At 45.9% G+C, this 25,760-nt stretch overlaps 2 protein-coding genes across 2 annotated transcripts in view; one reads left to right on the forward strand and one right to left on the reverse strand.

The window, feature by feature from the left end:
- The window catches only part of LOC136632989 (transmembrane protein 62-like), a 49,848-nt gene extending 39,999 nt beyond the window's left edge, over nucleotides 1-9,849 (reverse strand). The window contains exons 1-4 of the mRNA XM_066608344.1: nucleotides 9,585-9,849; nucleotides 4,167-4,278; nucleotides 3,509-3,646; nucleotides 2,300-2,345 (exon numbers count right to left, since the gene is read on the reverse strand). Coding sequence (XP_066464441.1) covers nucleotides 2,300-2,345; nucleotides 3,509-3,646; nucleotides 4,167-4,278; nucleotides 9,585-9,746 — 458 coding nt within the window. The 5' untranslated portion in view covers nucleotides 9,747-9,849. The remainder of the gene's footprint in view (nucleotides 1-2,299; nucleotides 2,346-3,508; nucleotides 3,647-4,166; nucleotides 4,279-9,584) is intronic.
- Nucleotides 9,850-10,068: 219 nt separating this feature from the next.
- Nucleotides 10,069-25,760, forward strand: part of UBR1 (ubiquitin protein ligase E3 component n-recognin 1) — a 127,159-nt gene continuing 111,467 nt past the window's right edge. The window contains exons 1-2 of the mRNA XM_066608345.1: nucleotides 10,069-10,243; nucleotides 25,031-25,287. Of these exons, the coding sequence (XP_066464442.1) occupies nucleotides 10,202-10,243; nucleotides 25,031-25,287 (299 nt within the window). The 5' untranslated portion in view covers nucleotides 10,069-10,201. The remainder of the gene's footprint in view (nucleotides 10,244-25,030; nucleotides 25,288-25,760) is intronic.

Raw genomic sequence — 25,760 nt, forward strand, 5'->3', positions numbered from 1 at the left:
GGTCCGTTGGTTGTAGGGACAAAACCCAAGAACATGGAGGTGGACCTTGTCATTCTAGATAATAATGTACTGCTAACAATGTTTTTTTAAATTTGTTTTATTTAAAACGCAGAAATATTTTGCGCAGTACAAAACGAAAAAGGGTTTGTTAGATACATATCAGATTGTACATAGGTATTACGTTGTACTTAGATTGGTATAGTAAATAGTACAATAATTTCTGAATACTTTTTGTTAACATTTATATCAATAAACTTAACATTTAAAACCATCGTAACTTGTCTGTCGATCCTTTGAAATTTGTATGGTAACACTCCGTGTGTTTGATGATGTGAGAAGAGGGGGGGGGGGGGGGGGAGAGAGGAAGGGGGAGTTCAGGGTTAAGAATTTAGTCTACAGATAGGGTGGATTGGGTATCCAGCCAGAGAGCCCACACCCCTTGAAATTTGTTCGGGCAGCCTCTATTTTGGTAAATAATTTTCTCATAGGAAATTACTGTGTTTACCATTTGAATCCAGTGTGGGATTGATGGGGCTTCGGCAGCCATCCATTGTATGGCTATCGCTTTCCGCGCCAGAAATAGCACCTTTTTAAGGAAAGTACGGGTATGATATGACCACACCGCCTCCTCCAGTAGACCAAATAGGGCTATTTTAGGGTTCAGGCCGATGCTAAATGGGGGTGGTAATATTGAATTTATAAAATCGGTGATTTTGGACCAGAAGTCATTAACTGGAGGGCACTCCCAGATCAGGTGCCAGAATTTTGCTTCCGGTTGGCGACATCTATGGCAGGAGTTTGACGAGGCATTGCCCATTTTATAGAGACGGCTAGGGGTGAGGTAAGCTTGGTGTATTATATATAGCTGTATCAGTTTGCTGTTTACGGCGGGGGAAACAGACAGATGGGATTTAGTAACGTCCAGCCATTCTTCAGATGATAGGGATGGAATAGAAAGTTTCCATTTGTCCCAAGCTGGGAGTGGATGAATGTCCATTTTGGCCGAGAGGAGGTGCGTGTAGAGTGCTGAGATCAGACCTTTGGGCCCTTGTGATTTAAGGATACCTATTGTGGGAAATTTTGATATTCGAGTGGAGGGACGTGGGAATTGGGAATTTAGTGCATGTCGCAACTGAAAAAAATCTAAATAGTTGGAGTTGTGGGGCCTGCAATTTGTCACGCAACTGGGTAAATGTGGGAAGTGTTCCGTCCGTATAAATGTCTGCCAGTGAGCGTACCCCTTGGGATATCCAGTATTGGGGGTCTGGGACCGAGTGCAAGGCCACTAAGCCAGGGTTGTTCCATAGAGGGAGCTCAGACACTACATCTTTGTATCATTGAAGGGTTTTGGCCTCCTTCCATACGCTTAGGGCGAGTCTTTGAAGTGGTATTGTGTCGGAAGAGTTTGTGCATTCTGGAAATTCTAGGTAGATTAATAAGTTGTTTGCTTTAACCTGCTTTGCCAGGTACTGATCTGCTATTGGCATCTCTCGGTCCAAAACCCAAGCTCGAATGTTTCGTAGCTGACCTGCTAGGTAATAAAGCCGTAGGTCCGTAAGGGCTTGTTCTTTAGATCTTTGTAGTGTTAAAAGACTTAATTTTGAACATGAAGAGTTCCATATAAATGAAGTGATGAGGGAGTTAAAGGTTTGGAAGGTGCGTTTAGGGACGCTCACTGGCATGTGTTGTAGCACGTACAGACACTTTGGCTGGACAGCCATTTTAATCAGGTTTATGCGTCCTGCTACCGACAGCGGCAGCTTAGACTGCTAACAATGTTGTAATACTCAGGGGATGGTCAGCCATAATTCCAACAAGACAACACGCCTTGTCACAAATCCAACGCTGCTTTATGTCTGAGGTTATGGATGTTCCACAATTGGACTGACCTGTACAGATTTCCGACCTGGACCCTAGTGAACATCTTGAGGATGAAATGAAACATTGGGTCAGGAAACATGAGCAGCATCCATCTGAGACACTTGCCTCAGATGTTTGCAGGATGAATGGAGGGCAACACCTGCTGAAATGTATCAGACACTAATAGAAAGCATGTCAAAGAGAGTATCTGGTGTCCTTAGGGCCAAAGGACACCCCACTAAGTAGTAGTGTATGTAAGTAAATCCTTTTGATTCTTGCTCAGGTGTTGAATAAGTTTTGGTAGGACAGTGTATATAATAATTACAAGATCAACTCCATGTGAAATAATCTGACACCATCATTAGACCCTTCTTATATTAGCACAACACAATACATATATATATCCCACATACCCCAATGATAACTTCACGTTCTCTACCTGTAGTAGTTATTGCTGCTGCTCAGGTCTGCAATGTTAAATGAATCTAAAAAGCACAAAAAAAAAATCCATGTATTATAAGGTAAATAAACACAAGCAAAGTTAAATAATCCACTGCAGAAGTCAGATTGTATACCAGGGACACTAATCAGGTCTGATGAATTATGAGAACTACTTTCCAAATACAGAAGTGGTTTGCAAAATCAGCAAACCTATTTTTGGAACAGAAAAAAAAACAAAAACTAAACGGTAACACTTTCAGGTCTGCTCCGTGCACTTTGTAGGCCCCCTCCCAACATATACTAGTTTGAATCACCCCATTCAGCACACCCCACCAAAATGAACACCGACACCAGACCAGACCCCTTTACAATAAAAAGCAGACATCCTAATAATAAAGAATACAAAACATATTTGCAGACCTCTCTGGGATCCACCCACTTCTGCATAAAACATGCTTTGGCTCTGCTCCAGTCATCATTAGTAACAATTACTGGAAATGGAATACTACGGATACTTTCCAAAAATCGTTAGGAAATTCATCCAATTCAACTAAAATAGGTGTTTGTTTTACAAAACTTCAGTGATCTAGTCAGCGAGTCACCCAGTGCCCATTTTATAAAACAATCTTCAGAAAGACTCATGCATTTTTTTGTCCCCATCATAGATTGGGATCACCATAAGAACCTTTAAAAGGGGTTGTCCAGGGTTAAAAAAAACACAGCCATTTTCTTCCAAACACAGTGCCTCCCCTGACTATGGATAGTGTGTGGTATTGCAGCTCAGCTCCCTATCCCCTTCAATGGAGCTGAGCTGTAATATCACACAACACCTTTGGACAAGGGTGGCGCAATGTTTGAAAGAAAGCAGCCATGTTTTTCTAACCCCTTTAAAGCCAGTTCCTCTATAAATTAAGAATTATTTAGTTGCAGAATGCATCACTTCAGGAGTTAATACTCTTGTTTCTTTTTTACAAAACACTGGAGAGTACAAGTAAAAATACCAGCAGCCCATAGCCAATACTGAAGGGGTGGCGTGCCAACTAGTAATGGTTCTTCTAGTCAATAGGGCCGTAAACAGGGGTATACAGAAGAGGTCACAGGAGATAGTTTCTCTGCTAAAGAGCACCAAGGCATGAAGTCCCAACATGAAGAATTGGTAGAACATGGCTCACTTTGTAAAACCTATAGGGCACACTTGATCTCTTACCATGGTTTCCACGAATGTCTATCCAGGTCGTTTTTTCCAATATTTTTGACTTTTTGAGTGCCAACTGGTAAATCTGCCATTCTTCTTCAAATTGATCTGAACCCAACTTGTCCTTCGTTTTGCCATCTGTAAGATCCCCTGAAAAAAAATGCTATTACGTGATATTCACATTTCCAGTAACTCTTGTAGATCTCAGCAGCCCCATCTGAGAACATGCCCCAGGACATCCTCTCTGGGGAATTTGAAAGGATGCCAACTTCCAGTGCTTGCCAATCTCTAGAGCCCTCACTGAAATGAATGGATTGGTCGCCAAGCATGCGCACTGCTGTTCCATTCATTTTGCCGTCTCTTGGTCACGATTCCCCCGTTCTGGCAATTGGTGGATATTCCAGTGGTCAGAAGCACACCAATTAGCGAGTTCATTGTTTCTTAACTCCAGTCCTCGGGGACCCCCCAACAGGGCAGGTTTTCCCCAGTATGGCACAGGTGATGTAATTGTCGGTGCCACAGATGTTCTCTCTATAGGATATCCTGAAAATATGCGCTGTGGGGGTCTGTAAGGACTGGAGTTGAGAAACATTGAGCTAGTTGACCCCTGTCTGCAGGATAGAGCATAGTTGAATTCTCCAGGATATCCCTTTAACAGATATTCTCTTACCAGTTACAAGGACAAGTGCCGGACTGATAGCAGAAAGACTTTCACTGCAAAAGGACTCAAACTCCGACACCCGGAGGGGATCCAAGAATTTACTGACATGAATGTCGGTCACCTGTAATGTTGGAAAGAGATAAGATGTGTAAGTAAATGGTAAATAACCACCGTTTTTGTGTCCTAGAGGCAATTTACTCTACACCTCTTTAAGAGGTCAGCCTTCCCGGACAATGTAAGGGTGCTTTCCCATGGGTGATTTTCATGTAGATATCTGATCAATTGAAATGTGGTCAGATTTTGCACGTGAGAACACTTTCATTGGAATCTGCTTATTCACACAAGTGATTTTTTTCTTTGAGAAAAATGCTCAAAGATGAGGATTTTTTACTCACCGTAAAATCCCTTTCTCGTCTCGTCATTGGGGTACACAGCAAAGACTGTGGGATATAGCTACTGCCACTAGGAGGCGACACTAAACAAAAAAAGTGTTAGCCCCTCCCGCTGGCTATATCCCTCCTGCCGACACCCGGCTGATCAGTTTGTGTACCAGCAGTAGGAAAACAACCACACAGGAGCGAAGTTCAACAAAAGTAACGATAAGACACCAAATGCTACAGTTGCAAATAAGATACGGCACCATGTGAGGATTACGGAGACGAGATCCCGGTCAGGACCTGAAAGTGGTGTCATCGAAAACGGCAAAAAATGGGCAGGTGCTGTGTTCCCCAATGACGAGACAAAAAGGGGAATTTATGGGGAGTCAAAAATCCTCCTTTCTCGCTCGTGTCATTAGGGGACACAGCAAAGACCATGGGACGATCTAAAGCAGTCCCCGAGGGTGGGAAAACGTAAAAAAATATACAAGGTCAGATTACAGCTGTCTGCAATACATTCCGACCCAGCGAGGAGTCAGCTGACGCGAACGTACGTACTCTGTAGAACTTAGAGAATGTATGAGGCGACGACCAGGTAGCCGCCATACGTACATACCTGTGAGGCAGATGCACCGTTGTGAACTGTCCACGAGACCCCCACCACCCTGGTGGAGTGGGCCGTTACCCTAAATGGAGGAGGCCTTTACCTGGTACGCCTCCAATACCACCAAATGGACCCAACGAGAGATGGTCACCTTGGAGGCCGCCAGACCCACAAACCAAAAATCAGAACGCCTAAATGATGCGGTTACGTCTAGATAGATCCTTAGCGCGCGAACCAGATCTAAAGTATGCAACGCCTGCTCCCTTGGGTGGACCGCTGATGGACAGCAAGAGGGCAGAACCATGTCCTCATTAATATGAAAAGCCGCCACCACCTTGGGAAGGAAGTCAGTGGACGCAAGACCACCTTATCCGGGTGGAAAACCGTGAAGGGAGGCCTAGCAGAAAGCACAGCTAATTTGGACACCCTCCAAATCGAAGTAACTGCAACCAGAAAGGCAACCTTCCAGGACAGCATCCTCCATGGCACCTCCCCCAATGGTTCAAACGGATGAGCCTAAAGGGCGTCCAGGACCAAATTTAGATCCCAAGGTGGCACTGGAGATTGAAATGGCGGCGTGGAATGCGCAACCCCCTGCATGAAAGTGAGCACCGATGACCTGAATACTAAGGGCCGCTGAAAAAGAACGGACAGGGCAGAAGCCTGGCCATTGAGGGAGCTAAGACTGAGTCCCATGTTGAGCCCGTCCTGGAGGATGGACAGAAGTTGGTACACAGAAAATCGCATGGGATGAAATCCCCTCTTTACACACCACAGGAAAAAACCTCTCCATACGTGATAGTACACCCTTGAAGGTTTCCTTGCCTCCTACTGACACTAAGTTGAAAACTATTCAGCTGGGTGTCGGCAGGGCGAATATAGCCAGTGGGAGGGGCTAACACTTTTTTTTGCTTAGTGTCGCCTCCTAGTGGCAGAAGCTATATCCCACTGTCTTTGCTGTGTTCCCCAATGACACAAGCGAGAAAGAAAATTTGCTGCTTGTCCTACTTAAATTTCTTGTTTAAGAATTGCCCATTCTTTCCTATGGCAGACAAAAAACTAACTTAAAAAAAAAAAAATTAAAATTGCATTGCACTCACATGTACAGATAGTCCCCGACATACGAACATTCGAGTTACGAATTTCGGTACATACGAACAAGGTTGTCCTAAGGCTAATTCGCATGGCGGCAGAGTGGTGGCAGCAGCGAGCAGGAGCCGCGCCTGCCGCAAACAGTAGCTCTCTCTTACTGTACCCACGTGGTTTCAGTACAACGAGTGTTGTGAACTCCAAACATGTCGAGTGCCAAGCGCAAAGGAAGTGGTGCGCAGACCAGTTCTCCGGCGCGAGCACGCCAGAGAAGCCCCATTCAACAGAGCAGAAGACCGCACAGCGCAAGCGCGTCTAATGGAAGGAGAAGGCAGCTTTAGTCGGCGCCATAGAGACGAGGAAGCCAGCACCGGAGGGGGTAAGTGTATAACTTCTGTATGGCTCATATTTAATGCACGATGTATATTACAAAGTGCATTAATATGGCAATACAGAAGTGTATAACCCCACTTGCTTTCACGGGACAACCCCTTTAAGGAAATGATCAAAGAAGGTGCGTTTTCACCTCAGCAAATATTTAATGTTGACGAAACAGGCCTTTATTGGAAAAAGATGCCAGACAGAATCTACATCAGTAAGGAAGAGAAGTCTATGCCTGGCTTCAAACCCCGCAAAGGACAGACTGACGCTACTGCTTGGCGGAAATACCGCAGGAGATATGAAGATCAAGCCATTGTTAGTGTATCATGCTGAAAACCCAAGAGCCCTGAAAAATATAGCTAAGGCCTCACTTCCTGTTGTTCGGAAGAGTAACCGAAAAGCCTGGGTCACTCTTGCTATGTTTCAAGACTGGTTTTATCACCGTTTTATCACAATTTCATCCCCGAGGTGGAACGGTACTGCTGGGATAAGAACATTCCCTTCAATATTCTTCTCCTTTTAGATAATGCACCAGGCCACCCTCCTTTCCTAGATGACTTTCATGCAAATGTGAAGGGAGTTTTCCTGCCACCCAACACTACCTCCCTACTCCAGCCAATGGACCAGGGGGCCATTGCAACCTTCAAGAAATTCTATCTCCGTCGCACGTTTCGTCAGGCACTGAAGGCAACTGAGGGTGAGTCTGGGATGACATTGCGTGAATTTTGGAAGAACTTCACTATCTATAATGCCATAAAGAACATTGATGCTTCATGGCGTGAAATTACCACGGCCACCATGAATGGGGTTTGAAAGAAACTGTGCCCCATGTTTGTCCACGATTCCCCTAGTTTAGCGAAGCTACAGGCAGAGGAACAAAATGTAGTCAACAACTTAGTGAGCATTAGCGAGAAGCTTGACCTTCATCTTGAGGAACAGGACTTCCATGAATATTTTGCTGTGCACAACCAGGAGCTGACAAATGAAGATCTCATGGAACTGGAAAACCAGAGGAAGGAGGAAGAAAAAGAGGACGAACGGGAAGTGGAACCAGCACTGAAGCATTTCCAGACCAAGATGATGGCAAAGGCATTTCAAATGATTGAAGACTCTCTGGCACTCTTTGAATCACAGGACCCAAATGTGGAACGGTACATCAAGGTTGCAGCATCTGTCCACGATGCACTTCATTGCTACCGGGCCATATACGATGAGAAAAAGGCGGCTACCACCCAGGCATCCTTAGACCGGTTCTTTAGGAGGATGGAAAGATGCGATGAGTCTCATCATGACACTGAACCAGTGCCATCGACGTCAGGTGTTACAGCATCCACGCCAACATCTTCTCACCCTCCCTCTAATGTTGATGTCCCATTACCACTGAGTGCTGATGACTCATCCTCTCCAATTCTTCATGCATCATTGTCTCCCATTTCTGCTGCTCCACCATCGCCCAACGTCTCCTCCACTTCCAGTCAGTAATTTCCCACAGAAAGCCAGTCCACGTACACCAGCTGTGTCACCTTATCAAGGCAAGATCCTACTTTTGTTACTAGTTTTACACCCAACGATTCTATTACTTGAATGCGCATTCAAGTAATAGAATCCGACATACGAACAAAATGGACTTGCGAACAGGCTCCCGGAACAGAACCTGTTCGTAAGTCGGGGACTACCTGTAGATGTAAGTTTCATGTGAGTTCGATGCAGTTTTTTTAGCTTTACAATTTGAAAAAAAAAATTTTTTTAAAGAAAAAAAAAACAAGCCATTTTCACCTGCGTAAAAATCAAAAAAGATTTTAAAAAATTGCATGTGAAATGAAGAGTTTTTCTTGCAGGCAAGAACCTCAGGCATCCAAGTGTGATATTAGTCCCAGTTTCTCTGCTCACGCCCTTCTCCATATCAAAGGAACCGTAGAAGGGTCCCTGACAAACTGACCACAGAGCTTTTAGGACCCCCATAATCAACTGTAATCTGTAGAGGAACCCAGTAAATAGCCTGAAATTCTTCAGTAACGCCTCCAGTGGGAAAAAGGAGTATTACACAACTGTACTGAAATCCGTAGTATACAGATGTGCCAAATCCTCCCATATAAGAGCCCCTTTGCCCCCTGGATAATAGATAAGGGTCAAGAGTCCCTGTCTACTTACTGAGGATTACAGCAACTCTCTGGATTCAGGACAAAGTTCTGTCCCCGTTCTAGGGGGTGGGGGTGTATTGCCTGTAGTTTTCATCCCTCTGAGCCACCAATTCCAGGTCCCATTTTCACCCATCCAAGGTGGCTGCTGCAATTTCCTAGCTCTCCATTCACTGCTCCGATTAACCAGGGCATGTGAGAAGCTCTGGCCAATCAGAGCAGGTATAGTGAATGGGTAGGCTAACATTCCCAGTGTACTGTGGGGATTAAAGGGATATTGCGGGACATTTAAACTTTACTTATTTAGGATGGACAGGTCATCAACAGATCATTGATGAGGACCCACACCAATTAGCTAATTTCTGGGTCCGCTGTCACTGCGGTCAGCAGAGGAAACAGAAAGCGCTGACCATAGCGCAGTGGCTAGGGTTGGTACTGCAAGGTAGCGCTCATTGAATAGAATGCAGTACCAACCCTGGCCACTGCTCTATGGTCAGTGCTATTTGCTTCTGTTGCTGACCTAGTAACAGCAACCCCAGGACCAGATACATGGTGGGTACACCTGCAGCAAACCCAGCCAATCATCTATATTTTTAAAAAGGACCAGAATAACCCTTTAACTAGAACATTGACACTTCCTAACCCCCCAGAAGAATTATGGGGGTCTCCTGTAGGATATTTAGCATGAAGCCGTGCAGGTCCAGGGTTTCTAGAAGGAATCCTATAGTAAAAAAACTACAGCCAGCCGCTGCTCAAGTTCACATGGCTGATAACAGGAAGCAATAGATATGTTCACTGCCCAGGATCCTCCCATGTGATGCACCGAGACGTACAGTACCTGCACAGCCCAGAAGACGTTGAGGAGCGCCCCTCCAGGCACCAGCCCGACCTCTGCACCATGCCTGGACCGTAGCTGTGCCCTGCGCCCGGTACTGCTGTACTTGCCCAGCATAAGCGCCAGCAGCAGCGCCACGAACAAGCCGGTCGCCACCTTCAGCATCCTGCACTGAGAGCGACCCGCCCAACTCCGGGCAACCCGCCGGCTACTTCGCTTCCGCAATCATCACTTCTGCCCTGCCAACAGCACCATAGAGAAGAGAGATGGCTGGACAAACACCTCTTGTCTAGCCAACACGTCCATCCTGGAGGACTGCGCTGAGTAATAGTATATCATATAGATAAACAGTGAAGCAGACGCTCCAGTTTTGTCCCTCCCCACTGTAGAGGTAGCAGGACCATGAAACCCCAGGAGGCCACGCCCACCTACCCAGAGACCACACCCATTCCGTGACAGCATAACCTACCAGAAGCAACTCCATTCTAGACCTAGTAGCACTACACTGCCAGAAGGCGCGGTTGATGCCGTAAGCCACACCTTCAGGTGCTGTGCTGCAGACGCCAGGGTTGCAAGTCGTGTGTTATGGGACGAGAGAAGGAGGACTGGTAGCAGTGAAGATGGAGGAGGCTAAGAGAGAGCGAGAGGAGCTGAGCAGCCGGGTAAGGAGACTGGGGGACTGACGCAGCTGAGGACATGCATGAGGTAGAAGACATGTATGTGCCGGGGAGAGAGATAACTGGATAGAAAACATGTATGGGACGGGGACAGGGATAACCGGATAGAAGACATGTATGTGACGGGGAGAGGGATAACTGGATAGAAAACATGGAGGTTCTTAGTGACCGGCATATTGAGGTGAAAAACGTGCTTGTTTTCAGTCTCTGAGCACATACCTGTCTTCTCTGCCCGACGACATGCGCGTCCCTTCTCTGCCCGACGACATGCGCGTCCCTTCTCTGCCCGACGACATGCGCGTCCCTTCTCTGCCCGACGACATGCGCGTCCCTTCTCTGCCCGACGACATGCGCGTCCCTTCTCTGCCCGACGACATGCGCGTCCCTTCTCTGCCCGACGACATGCGCGTCCCTTCTCTGCCCGACGACATGCGCGTCCCTTCTCTGCCCGACGACATGCGCGTCCCCTCTCTGCCCGACGACATGCGCGTCCCCTCTCTGCCCGACGACATGCGCGTCCCCTCTCTGCCCGACGACATGCGCGTCCCCTCTCTGCCCGACGACATGCGCGTCCCCTCTCTGCCCGACGACATGCGCGTCCCCTCTCTGCCCGGCGACATGCGCGTCCCCTCTCTGCCCGGCGACCTGCGCGTCCCCTCTCTGCCCGGCGACCTGCGCGTCCCCTCTCTGCCCGGCGACCTGCGCGTCCCCTCTCTGCCCGGCGACCTGCGCGTCCCCTCTCTGCCCGGCGACCTGCGCGTCCCCTCTCTGCCCGGCGACCTGCGCGTCCCCTCTCTGCCCGGCGACCTGCGCGTCCCCGCTCTGCCCGTCCGCCCGGCGACAAGCGCGCCCCTCGCTCTGCCCTTTTTGTCTCCATTGTCCATGGGTGTTGCTGGCGAGGTGCCCGCTATCACTCCTCTGCTGTGGATTATGTATAGCTGTTTACTTTGAGCTTTCACCTTTCCAAGTAAAGTCCAAAAAAAGTTGGAAATCCCCCGTCTAATCCCAAGAACACTCCTCGTGAAGCTGACCCAGCAGTGGCCACTAAATCCTGGAGGAGCGACCACAAGCAGAGGTCTTCTCCCGGGTCAGATGCCCCACCGTTTGGGGAGTTTACACCCTGCGTGATCCACGTTATATACATGTGTATTGTATATATCCACGGCAGGATGGGGATTGGCTAGCTGCACACCACTTACAGCCATCGTACAATACTGATTGCCACTCACGATCGCACATCAACACTGATTCACAGTTACATTTCTTCGCCCCTAAGTTCCGTCTAACTCCAGTATACCGTCCTCCTCCCAATGTTGGCATCACCCTTTCCTGTTACAGATTCCTCTGGCTGGGGCACAGACCGGCAGACAATGGGATGTCACATACAGCTTCTTCATTTGTTTACATTGTACATATTGCACTTTAGATAGATGCGTGCAGCGATACTCTCTTAAAGGGCCACACAACCTCAAATAGAGATGGCTAAGAGGCTTTCAGTCTGGACACTTGGGGCAGGCACTGGATATCTGATATATGAATATGGTTGTTTCTCCAGCATTGTATGGGTCTCTTCAAGCCCCATTTTGATAAATAGGAAAGTCCCAGAACTTTCCGCGACAAATCTGCCATGTGTGACCGTAGCCTTAGGGCTCATTCAGACGAGCATGTTTTGGCCCATGAATACGCAACTTATTCAGGGGCCGAAAAAGCCAATTCCTTGTCTTTTTTTCGGCCTTTCTGCAGTTTTTGTGCACACATCAATACACAGTGCATTTAAGCGCGCAACGAAATATGCAGAATGGGCCCATTGTTTTGATGCGCAAATACTTATGCGTGTTTTATGAGTATTCAATGCGTATTTGCGCTAGCCCATTCACCTCTTTGGCCTCTTTCGGTGCATGAGGGGCAGCAAAATAGGACGTGATGCATATTCTTTCACGCAACTGAAGAATATGCAAATGTGAATGAACCCATTGAAATCAATGGGTTCTACTTGCTGCACATAATACATAGTGTATTTGCACCCTTGTGAATGAGGCCTTAGACAGCACAGTGGCATATACATGAGCCTTAAAGGAGTCATCCCAAAAATAAATGTTTTTTTTTTGTATATATATTTTAAAATCTTCCTTCATTAAATCACATAACAATTTTTAACTTTCAATCATCTAAGGGCTTTTCCTTCCTTAGGACAGGCCATAAATATCAGAACAGTTGAGGTGTGGCTGCGGCCACTGATTAATGAAGGGTCTGTAGCGCTCGGACAAGTTCATTATTTACCAGGCACAGGTTTGTACATTTTTAGTGGCTATGGCTAATACTGAAGCTCTTCACTTGAATGGGTCTGTGCTCTGTACCAAGCCCAGCCACTAAATAATGTACAGCGCTGTACCTGGTCAACAATAAAGAGTTCTCAACACTGGCATGAGTGTTGTGGCCACACCCAACTGTTTAGCGGTTGTGCCTGGAGTTGGGCCTCAACCTGTTTAATAGTAATGTCGTGGAAGTCAGAAAATGGCGGCGGAATTTTTTTTTTTCTCCCAAAGATAATATATTTTTTTAAAAGTAGTACAGCAAAAAATAAAAACAACATTAATTAGGTATTGGTAATCGTACAGACCCATAGAATAACACTGTCATTTTTGCTGCAGTGTGTATAGCGTACAAACAAGACCCACCCAAAGATGGCAAAATTTCGTACTTTTTTTTATTTCACGCCCCTTAGAATTTTTCAGTACATTAAATAGTATCACTGAAAAATACAACTCATCCTGCAAAATAAACAAGCCCTCAGACAACTACGTTGATGGATAACTAAAAGAGTTGTTACTTTTTAAAAGTTGGGAAGAAAAAACGAAAATGGCAGGAAAAAAAAGATGGATCCTTAAAGGGGTTGTCCCGCGAAAGCAAGTGGGGGTATACACTTCTGTATGGCCATATTAATGCACTTTGTAATGTACATTGTGCATTAATTATGAGCCATACAGAAGTTATTCACTTACCTGTTCCGTTGCTAGCGTCCCCGTCTCCATGGTGCCGTCTAATTTTCAGCGTCTAATCGCCGGATTAGACGCGCTTGCGCAGTCCGGTCTTCTTCTTTTCTGAATGGGGCCGCTTGTGCTGGAGAGCGGCTCCTTGTAGCTCCGCCCCGTCACATGCCGATTCCAGCCAATCAGGAGGCTGGAATCGGCAATGGACCGCACAGAAGACCTGCGGTACACCGAGGGAGAAGATCCCGGCGTCCATCTTCACCAGGTAAGTAAGAAGTCACCGGAGCGTGGGGATTCAGGTAAGCACTATCCGGTTTTCTTTTTTAACCCCTGCATCGGGTTTGTCTCACGCCGAACGGGGGGGGCTATTGAAAAAAAAAAAAAACCCGTTTCGGAGCGGGACAACCCCTTTAAGGGGTTAAATGCGTCAGAAGTTTCACAGTGGTTCTGCTGAATGATAAATCTAGTATATTTTTAGACCACCTTGTCGGAGGGCCCTTTTACACGGGACCACCTATCTGGTACAGAAGCCTGACGGACCATCCTAGCAATGATCGTTGCTGTGCTTTTACAAGGAGCGATCAGCGCTCAGTGAATGGAGGAGGAGCGCACAAGCGATCATTCCGGCCTCCATATACAGTAAGCAGCCAGTCATTCATCAATGAATGAACGATTGCCTGTTTACACAGTCTAATTTGTCATTCAGTTTTTAGGCATGCCGAAACTAAGCGACCAATGAATTATCATTTGTTGTTAAATCTGCATGCTTTTACACTGAACGACAATCGATCGGGTTGTCGCCGATTGTGGGAATCTGAACAATTTCTTGGTCCTTGTAAAAAGGCCCCAACTTTATACCACCTACCGTGTTTCCCTGAAAAGAAGACCTGGTTTTATATTAATTTTTGTCCCAAAAGAGGCATTTGGTCTTATTTTCAGGGGATGTGTTATACTTGCTTAGCAGGCTCGGTCCGGGTGCCTGCCGGAGCTCCAGTGCGCTTGCTGCAGTCCTCGAATGCCCACAGAAAATCGCTTCCTGGGTACGGGGTCCATAAATCTTGCTTCCAGGAGGCGATGGCTGTGATTTGCTGAGCAGTGCTCGAGAACCAATCACAGCCATCGCTTTGTGGAGGCGGGATTTATGAATTGGCTTAGCCGCGGCATTGATATGCTAATTCATAAATCCCGCCTCCACAACGCGATGGCTGTGGTTGGTTCTTGAGCACTGTATTGATTTGCAGCACTTGATGAACCAAATACAGTCATCGCATTGGTTCTTGAGCACTGCTCAGCCAATCAGTGCAGCACTAGAGAACCAATCACAGCTATTACTTCCTGGGGGCAGGATTTATGAATCCCATAACCAGGAAGCGTTCTTCCGGAGGATTGCAGCAAGCGCACTGCAGCTCCGGAGAACAGCAGGAGGGCCTGGACTAAGCCTGCTTATGTTTTTTCTGTCTATGTAATGCAGCTAGGGCTTATTTTGTGGGGAGGGCTTATATTTCAAGCCTCCCAAAATAATCAGGGTAGGGCTCATTATCGGGCAAATAGGGTATTAGTTGGCTTAGTTTATGACAAAAATTGTGCCAGAGTTTTGGTTTGATTTTTGGTGCTCACTGTTGGTATTATTGTACCTTGACGGCACCGGAAGCTAGGGGTCTGACAGGAGGAACGCTCCTCTCACACCCCTAGATTTCGATAGGGTGAAGGCACGAAGGTCCTAGCAGCACAGTGTGGCTTTATTAGTGGCTGTAATGCAGGCTTACAATTCTGCTTTGCCTTACGTTATTACCTGTAAATGCTGCCATGTTAGTGGTGTAACATGGCAGCATTTACATGTCATAGTGTACGGCAAAGCAGAATTGTAAGGCTGCAGCGCAGCCACTAATAAATCCACATGCTGCAGCGTGTGTGGTCGGTCCCGGTCGCCATTTCAGCCATGGGGCCATAGGCAGCTGCCGGCTCGCCCCTCCTTTCCGGCTGCCGGCTCTCCGCTTCGTTCCGCCGGCTGCATTACTGCTTCCTCACGGCCGCTCCCCGCAAAGCACAGTCAGTAGGGCTGGCCGCCAGCTCTCCACTCCCTTCCTGCGGCCGCATCAGTGTTCTCTCATGGCCGCTCCTGGCAAAGCACAGTAACTTGCCTTGGGCTTCCCTGCTGCCTAAGGCGTGCTGCGCTTCTGCAGTCGGGGGGTTCTGGCTTCTGGGCCAATGCTGGGGAAGCCACTTGCTGCTGGAGGTGCGCGGCTGCTGCGGCGCCGCTTACTGTATGTCTTTTCCACTTATCTTTACTGGCGTTCCAGGACCTGCAGCCGAGGAAGCTCTGCAAGCAATCAGGTACAGGGGGCGTCACCCCCTGTCAATCTTGGCTCCACCAGGAATTCCTGGTGACGTCAAGATACAATAATACCCACACTGTTGTCACACCCCTTTGTCGAACAAGTTGTAAAAAGTGTCTAAAAACATAATAACACTTGATAAATGTGGCACAAACCATGTAATACAGTTTTCTGGTGTAGTTTACGCCAGAAAACCTTTTGAACGTTCAATACTAAATCTGCCCCATTGTGCCCCCTGCTGGTGAGCAGGAGCCGCACCTCGTGCGCTGGCCTGTATAATAGCAGAAGGCATGCTGCTGCCCATCTAGTTGATTGGACTGGGCCATTAAGCATGTGCAACCAGCAGGCCTTGACATGCTAGGTGGATGTTTTGAGATGGCATAAAAAAACCATTTGGGGCGCCATAAGCATGTAACCACAACATATAGGCAGAGGAGTATTAAAAAATGCCAATTGGTGAATTAGGTTTTGCCTCATTTAACAGACTAAATATATATTGATCTCTCTTCGAGCTGTGAAGGGGTTTAGCTGTAAGGTAGGAAGTTTTGGGCCCTGTTACATGTGTGAAGCACAGGCCTGTCTTATGCTGCAGGTGTAATTACTACCTGGCACAGCGCAGGAGAACGTCAGCGCTCTGACAAAGAGCAGGGAACCAGATGTCAGCCCCTACGACACCCAGTGCCGGGGAAGGGGCTGCCAGGCTCAGTTAACGTGGGATAATTAGACTGATGCTGCAAAGGGGAAGGATAATTGTATTAGCAATGAGAGATCTAGCCTGGAGTATGTTGTGCTGCTATCTGAGCAGGTTCTGCCCGCACCTATTGTCTCCTTTGCCCCTGCGGGCAGCGCCCTCTCAGCCTGTCACTCAGTTAGTTTATGCTTATTGTACTTGCCTTTGTCTCATGTGCCTAAACCCTTCTCATATGGAACGACCTGGAATTATTGGCATTCTAAAAATAATGCTGTTTAGCATAAAACATGTTATAGTAATCAGTGATTATCATATTTTGACCTGTATTTAAAACACCACCGAGGAGCCTGCTGGACCACATGGAAATTCCGTGAGATTTCCGCAGCACAAAGGCTGTATCAAAACCCGCCCCATTTGGCGCGGGTTTGAAGCAGCTTTTCTGCCTGTATTGCACTGCGGAAATCTTTCCCATATAGAGAGGAGTGTGCCTAGAAATGGCGATACAACTAACATGTTGCAGATTTGAATTCCTCGCCACATGTCAGTTGCCGCGCGGTTTGTCCGCAGCGTGTGAACGAGACATTTGCTAATTTTTTCTACTTTACTGCTTAGTCTCAGGTCTAAATTATTATGCGGAATTTTACGTGCGGACAGTCCGCACCGAAAATCCGCTGCAATTCAGCCCTGTGTGAACCCAGCCTAATAAAGGCCTTCATAAAAACTTTCAAATGAATGAATCATTCAGCGTAAGGTCTCTCTCATACATAGTGTTGGCAAAATGCCGCAATTTTGGATCTGGCGTTTTGCCACAATTTTACGGCCGTTTGCAGACGCAGGTTACTGTCTGCGACAGCAGGTTTTAATGCATCCCATCATTCTGATGGGTGATGAGTTGCGTTTATCGCAGCAAAATAGACAAGACGGCGCTTGAAAATCACAGGGCTAGAAAGCGCCGTGTTCGAGCACATGTCTGCGAGGCTCCATTGAAATAAATAGCAGCATTATACTGCGATTACCGTGGAAATCCCTGTAAAAAGCGCATGTGTAAGAGTCCCCCCTAAGTCAGCCAATGATAAACAATAAATCCTTCACTTTTTGTTTGTTCATTTTACGCAGGTACAATAGTCATCGTTGGCTCGTTCACTAATCGTTCGGTATAAGTTCCGATCGTTCTGTTGTTCTCGGTCACTTATACAGCCAATGGGAACAACTGAATGATTTCTTGTTTGAATAAGCCAATGATGAGTCTGCTGTATAAACAGGCTGCCCGAGCAAACTCTGATATCTTTGCTCATTCCAACGAGGATTTCTTTGGTGTAAATGCACCCAGTTTAGATAACCATCGTGATTTTCATTCTTGACGTGTTCAGTCTGTTCTCTATAGTCTTTTTATTTTGTTGTAACTGGAGCAGTTACTCAGCTTTGCCCTCTTCAAAATCTGCACATTAGGACTCATTCACATGAGTATACTAGTATAATATATAGTGAAGGGGATTGAGGTAAGTCAAAATATTTCTGTGCAAATAGTTAGCTATTGGCATTATTGGCAATTTTGCTGAACAGTGCAAACACCTATGAATAAGAAAATGTCAGTAAATCTACAAAATTTGCCAACTTCAGCAGCTCACTGAGGAGACATGTTCACTTGTAGCTTTTTCATATCTGCTGCACAAGATTTACAAACTTCATCTGCTGGCTTAGGTGAAAACGAGGCATTACATCATACAGCGATCTGGCAGGCATTCTATCAAGCCACCCCATGGGCATGCCTTGATAGGCATTCTGCTATGACAGCCCTGGAATGTTTCAGAAGGCAACCGCCTGCCGTGACACTCGCATGGCTCCCTGCGATCATCTCACACGGGACCAAACGGGATTGCTGAAGATTGGCCAGGTTATTTAAATGCCACAGTCAAAATTGATAGGGGCATTTAAAGGATTAACAGCTTCGATGAGCCACACACTGCTTATCAGAGCTGGTGTCAGCTATAAGAAACAGCGAGCACCCACATTGTATGGAGGGAGATCGCTGTGCGATCTCTTCATAGATACCCTGACCCTGCAGGACACAACTGTACGGCCTATAGCGTTAATGGGTTAATTACAAGCCCTTGTCTCGTTTGTACAGAACACCTGCACAGCTTTCCAAGCTGTATCCCCAAACCTTAGATAAGTTCTGGAGATGCTCCTTCGACTGCGGCACTTTCCTCCGTCTTTGGACACTTTTCTCAGTTTGTGCCCTCTGGCAAGAGGTGGCCACTCTTAACTCACTAGGGGCAGCGACAGTTTCTCCAGAAATGGCCCTCAGATCCTGACATCATAGATAGATCTCCAAAGTCAAAAAATATCTACTTATTATTCCTTTCGGCTATGGTCCGATATCCCTAGATTGTTGAGGTCCCAGTTGACGCCTACTAGGCTGATGTGGTTGGGGGCCCTAGATTACATAATCTACATGGAGGAACTGAGGGTGAATGATGACAGATCCTATGCCATCTATTCCACGTGGGCTTCGTGGATGATATCGCACTTCTCCTAGGCTAAACAATTAACTCCTTAGGTCTCATGCCCACGGCCGCCGCGGAATTCCGCCATGGGAGTACTGCGGTCTCCATCAATATTAAATTAATAGAGACCTCCCGCGGCATAAATCCACATTAAAATTCTGCGTGTCGGCATTGGCAGGTTAGGTTTCATAGAACCTTATTGCTGCGGAATTCCGTCGCAGGAACCCCTGAAAAATCCGGTCGTGGGCACTAGCCTTTAGTGGTGGTGTTCCATCATAAATACTAAACCTTGTCATTGACTATAAGACAACTTGATCTGTTGCTGAGCTTTCCCCGATGCCGTGCATTCTCATCGGTCTTTCTTAACTCCCTTCCTGCCTGTATTCGCTGACCAGCTACCCTCTTAGTTTCTTTTCCCTCTTTTCAACTCGACCTTCTTTAAAAATCGGACCCCATGTCGCAGGGCTGTGACAGGGGCCCTTTGTTTATTGGTTACTGTTTAATGTTTGAACAACTGAAGAACATTGCAAAACGAAAGCTGCAACCACCGTGCCATGCAAGATAATCTTATACTGAATCATTAGGCCCGCCGCACACGGCCGTGACATCCTCACGCGGCGGAGCCCATCACGGCGCCCCCCAGAGACCCCAAACTTACCAGCGGATCCGGCATCCTCGCTCCCGCATGACGCGTCATGTGACACGCCAACCGCGTCACATGACGCAGCCGGCCGCGTCATATGACGCGGCGGCGGTAGATGGAGAGGCGATTTCACGCTATCTTCCGCTGTGCTACAGCGGAAGATAGCGTGAACGGATGGCTTCCATTGACTGCAATGGAAGCCGTCCGCGCGTACACCCGCGCCAGATGGAGCATGCTGTGGGTGAAGACGGGAGATTTTACGGTGCGGAATTCCGCGGTGGAATTCCGCACCGTGAGCCCTGAGCTATTAGGTTCAATAGAACCTAGTAGCTGCGGGCAACACAGCGGATTTCCGCCGCGAATTACGCGGCGGAAATCCGTTCATGGGAAGGAGGCCTTAATGTTCCCCTCACTACCAGTTATGCTTGTAACATTTTGGATTGTGGTTTTGAAATAAAAATATTTTGAATGATAAACCTAGTAAGGGGCTAAAGGTGTTTTTTTTTTTTTTGTTTTTTTTAAAAAATGTATTCTTACCTTTTTTGTTTTAGTTTTTTTGTCCCTCTCGAAACTTTAATTTGTTTAGCAATAATAATTCCTTTAATACACTGCAATACTTCAGTATTAGTGTATTATATTGGCTTATGCCCTGACCCTGGCTTGGTCTCATAGGCCATCATAGATGACTGATGCAGAGGCCATCTTCAAGCCTCTGAGTGCCATAGCAACCCCATCAGCACCTCATGATCAGATTACGATGTCAACCAGTAACATGGCAGAGTCGCACTGACTGGCATGTAAAGGATTAAACATTTGGGCTCAGGTTTCTCTGCTTCCAGCCTTTAGACCTGGAGCCTGGTTGCCATTAGGCAGCCAACCCCCTACTCATACTGGAGCAAGAGACCCATACTTGTCTTATTCCTATGCACCTAAGGCGGCTCTCACACAGCCCGCTTTTTACTGGGATTAGCACGGCGTTATGAAACACTGCGGTACAACGCCTCCATTGATTTCTCAATTTCTGCTCTATTTTCCTGCGTTTTTAGCACTTGTTAATACACCTCATCACCCGTCACAATGATGGGGTGAGTTAAAAACCGCTGTCAAACACTGTAACATGTGTTCAAAAATGCGAGGAATCGCTGTAAAACATGTTTGAAGCATGCACGTGCTCAGCCAAAAGCCATATGACTAGACTCCAGAGTATAGAATCTAATATAGATTATATGTACATCATACAGGGGGTGGGGGGGGGGGACTCCTACTCTCATGCACTACATGATTAGCCATCTTTGAATGACCGGAGTATAATGCAATTACAGCTAGAGAAACTGAACCTGTCTCCTATATAAAAAGGGTTTTATCTGTGATACAATCCCTTTTAAATACTCTGTTGCTTTGCTTGGCAGAGTATTCGTCTCTCATCAGTAAGTCTATGAGGTTCTACAATATGCAGTAGAAGCTGTAAACTTAGTAAAACTTCTAGTTCTGCTTCCATTTCTTATTTTTTTTTCTCTGGTTAAACAATATAAGAAGATCACAGGATGTCTTCTAGTACACACTTGCTATAGGCACGGCTGAAGCTGTGTTCAAACATCCATAAGCCCTTCTCTATGAGATCAAAAGAGTGTCATTTTAGCCCCTGCCAAGCATTGGCATACCTCGATTTAGCTGTATTGTTCCATACATGGCGATCCACCAGAAAAGGTCTGTTTTACGTTTTCGTACAGTAGCATCGGTGGGAGATGTCAGGAAATCCTTCTGACGTATGTCTCTCTGACAGACATAAAACGCAGCCTAAAAGTTTTGCCTTCAAAGTGTCTTGAGTTTCACTTGATTGATACTTGGGCATTTGAAAAAAATGCTAGGCCACCACAGCGAGGTCAGCTATCTGCTTTGGCTCTGACTCCTGTGTATTAGCTAGGGTCTCGAGTAGCGAGCCCTAGATGATCAACTATTGATGACCTGTCTTGAGGGTCAGCGATGGTATATATGTGGAAAACCTATTTAAACCTATTCCCCAGCACTTTACATATCAGAGGGTACATGTGCAAACACAATCAGACATTACAAAGTAACAAACTAATTCAAACAATAGGGGTGCAGACCCTGCTCCCAAGAGCTTACGGTTGGAGGAAATAGGGGTGATTGTTAGAACTCTCGGGAGCCCATCACTTCCTCCAATGAGATGTCAAATTCTTTTGGCTTTGATGATAAAAGTCAGGAAGCGCTCGGTTTATTCCTACATCCTGCTTATTCTCTTTCTGTATGACAATGCACAAATCTGAGTTGACATCATAAACATTTATTTCAAATTAATCAAACTATTCACAATAACAACAATAGACATTTTAGTGAAGCAGCATGTGGACTAATATGCAGGAATATACTATATGATTAAGAAAAAAGTAAAGTTTAAATAGGGACTCCATGCCTTCATCTGAATGAACAGGTTTTCCCATGAACAGATCACATTTTCAAATGAAAGCTGACCGGATTCTCGAAGGCCATTTTGACACACATTATATTATGAGCCACATTTATGCACCCATGATATGGGCGAGTATCCCAGTCTGACCGCGGTTTTTCTGACCGAAACTCGGAGCATCATTTCCCATATAGCGGCTGCTGCAATGGAAGTGTAGTAGCTATAATAATAAATGCATATATAATATGTGATCTATGATGATCAAGTACACTAGTCTCTGTTTTTGTGGCACAAGCCATTGAAAGGGGTTTCCCATCTCTAAATGAAGGATTGACCTATCCTCAGTTGATTGGTGGAGGTCTGCTGCCTGGGATATTGCATATGGTATTGCAGGCACAGTTCTTAAAGCTCATTTACATGCAAAGACAATCTTTCAAATGATTGAGAGATTGACAGTTCTAGCGATCATTTGCATAAAGTACTAATAGGCACTAATGCCCATTAGCACTTTATCAGCTTCATTTGCATGTAAGTGAGCCTACAGCAGATGTTTGCAAATCCCAGCATGTGGTCTGGACTTTGCACTCACCTGCATTGTCTTCGCAAGAGCTGTGGCAGGCTGTCGGCTGAATACAATGTAATCCGCTGCTCCTGGGAAGAATGCAGTATGTGGTCCCTGCTATCTCTCTGGCTGCCACCATATGGTTGGGTGACCACATTACATTTATATAAGTGGGCCAATAGAGGGGGACTTGACACCTAATTGTTTATACCTTAGAGAACACTAGGCCCACACTTGCCAGCCTGGGGTGGGGGTTGAGGGAAAACAATGCGGCACCACCCACTCATCTCTGTGCAGTCACCACCCACATTGAAGAGCAGTACAGGAATGTACAGTATGGTATAGGCGGTACCAAGAGGGAGATGGAAGCAGTCCCCTCGAATCTCACTCCACTGTGCCCTGCACTCAGCAGTGTGGTAGAGAGCGGCTCGCATTGCATTAACCTGTGCATTTGACTCGGCTGCTTCTGCTTCACCAACCTGTGGCTGGCCGCTCCTGCTGCATTCAATGCCCACATGAAATCCCTGTACAAGGATGTACAGAATATTGTTTATTGGGAAATATTTTAATTGCATGCACTAACAATGAAGGAAAAGCCTTCGGAGGCTTAAAAAAAATTCCACTAATGTCTATGAAAGTACGCCTGTGAGGCAGCATGCAAATGGACCTCCACGTTGGTTTGTCCGGGGTATTTTGTGCCTTAGAAATAGCTGATGCCTTTGCATTCTAACTATTACTCCTAATTCTACTAAGTATTTTTCATGAGCCTGGATAGTTATATAGATAGAGATATATAGGTATAGATAGATTGCAGTCGTTGTCCTGCCCTTCAGAGGATGCATTTGCTATTAGTTGCTGTCCTGGCACAGACTATCTACAAGTATGGCAAAAACTTGTTAGTAATAACTAAATTTTTTTTAAAAACCCTCCTGTAGTTTTAGTTCAGCTCTCAAAGTGAAATGAAGGCGCAGGCACATGACGTGTTACGGCTCTGCAGAACGTCTGGTATGTCAGGAGCTGTAAAAATCCACTAATCTTACTATTCATGGCAATGTAGCTCCATAAATATTATTTCTTCTTATCAAGGGTTAATCTGTTTTTTGTTGTTTTTTTTTGCAATAGAAAAAAAAATGTGTGGTAATGTTTTTTTTGTTTTGCTGTGTTTATTAGGGAAATACTTTACAGACAGCCGGTGAACTGTCACTTGGCTTTTCCCCAAAACTTCTTTTCTCACGCCCCATAGTTCTCTTCCCTAGAATTTCTACAGAATTTAGCAGAGAGTTAAGCCAGTATTCGGAAGTGGGATAACTGTGTTCAGATGCCTTCAGTCAATCCAACAACCTATCCTTGTCCCAGGATAGATATAAAATAGGAGACAATGTAAAGTAGTGGTGAACAATAAAAAAAAAAATAAAAAATAGAGGGAAGCGGACAATGAAAAAAACTTCAACGATGAAAAGCATTTCAGCTTTAGATAGTATACTGTATATCTTTATATGGGTTGGTGATCAATGTTTTTTTTCCTGATGCATACATATATTTATATGGCTGTCTTGTAAAAAAAAAACAAACAAAAAAAAAAAAAAAAAGCTTGGTTTGAACTGAACAGAAAGGGTCTTGCAGCAGGATAATGACCCAGAATGCACATCTAAGGCCCAAAGCACATGGCCGGATTTGCATTGCGGAATCCGGAGCAGGCGTCCGCCTCCAGATTCTGCAGCAAATTAACAGCCATAGCATGCAATGTAAAAGTGGGTCTCCATGCCTACGAGCGGAAATCAATTGCGATTTTCCACTCGAGGGGTGGAATCGCAGTATGCTCTATTTTGAGCCTAATTCCGTACGGACGGCTTCTATTGAAGCTATTGGAAACCATCCGTCCCGCGGCCCTTCCGCAATCATCATTGCGGAAAGGCCGCGGTATCCGTGTCATTGCCTAGCTACTGTGTGGTCATAGCTGTACTGCGCATGTGCGCCAGCCGGCACATCTGCAGCACAGACGAAAACCATCCGGACAGGTTCGCCGGGGTCACAGGCTGCGCATTGGGTCAGATTCCGCTGTGGGATCCCACATGAGGAATCTGACTCAATTGTGTTCATTTGACCTAAAAGTACACAAGAATGGTTAAGAAGTAAAAACGAGCGGTTTATACTCCTCAGCCATGAGTCCTGATCTCGATCCAATTGAAAATCTTTGGAGCGCTTAATTCTACTATTGGGAAAAGGAACTGGCAAACCTTCAGAAGCTTGAGAACTGCAGCAGGAGAAACTACCAGCAGACAGGTACAAGAAGCTCACTGATGGCTGCATGAACATGTTTGGAGGCAGTCATTGGCGCCAAAGGCTGTGCAACCAAGTATCAGTAAAGGTGATGTTATTCCGGTCTACACGTACTTTTTGGGCAATGAGATTATTTATATGGGCATTTTTTTTACTTTTTTTACATTTTTTTTACTTGTTTTTACATGCGAGAGTAGAACATTCAATGTATGGGATTCCGTGTACATGGGAGGTTTCTATGTGATCTACAATGTTTTTTTCCCCCACCATGGCTGTGTGACTAGCATTATGGTACAGGTAATGAATGTGTTCTCATGTGAATTTTTCTTCAACAGTTGTTTGACAATACTGTGGATTTTGCCTCAACCTTTCACCAACTTTTGGCAAACTATGCCTCCAGTTTATACACAAACGGCGTCCAGACTCAAGTGGAGGATCAGGGGCAGTTATTTCAAGTTGGTATCCTAACACCCATAGAATGGTACTTGTTTGGACAAGACCCCAATACCTTCATGGAAAAACTGCGTGAAAATGAAGCACCTCCTCTCTGCGGCAAAGTGTTTCGGGGTGGAGAAACCACCTACTCTTGCAGGTAGAATTGACTTTTTAGCTTTATCGTTTATGACTTTTGTCATCTTAAAGGGGCTATTCTACTGCATTCAGTATCTATCCACTGGGTAGAATTCTGGACACTCCACCAATCACTAGAACAAGGATCTCAAGTTAATCAGCGGTTAGAAAAATTGTAACATGGAAACGCTTTAAACTCTCTACTGATTAGGATGAAAAGGACGTTACAGTTGTTGATGAACTGGACTCATTTTACTTCAAACAGTTGCATCTCTGGTTTTATCAGGCCTACAGACATGCTTTGATTATTGGCTTTAAAATAACACCAGATACTTGTCTGTAGCACTGATAGAACTGGAGATACATCCGTTTGAAGTGTGGTCGGGAATACTGAATTTACAGCTCTAATTTCAGTCTAAACGGAGGAGGGGGCAGCAGGGACAAACAGGCAGTGGAGCATGTCTGTGATTCTTCTCTCTGTCCTCTCCCTCCTAC

Source organism: Eleutherodactylus coqui, chromosome 6 (assembly GCF_035609145.1).
Source record: "Eleutherodactylus coqui strain aEleCoq1 chromosome 6, aEleCoq1.hap1, whole genome shotgun sequence".
Lineage (NCBI taxonomy): Eukaryota > Metazoa > Chordata > Amphibia > Anura > Eleutherodactylidae > Eleutherodactylus > Eleutherodactylus coqui.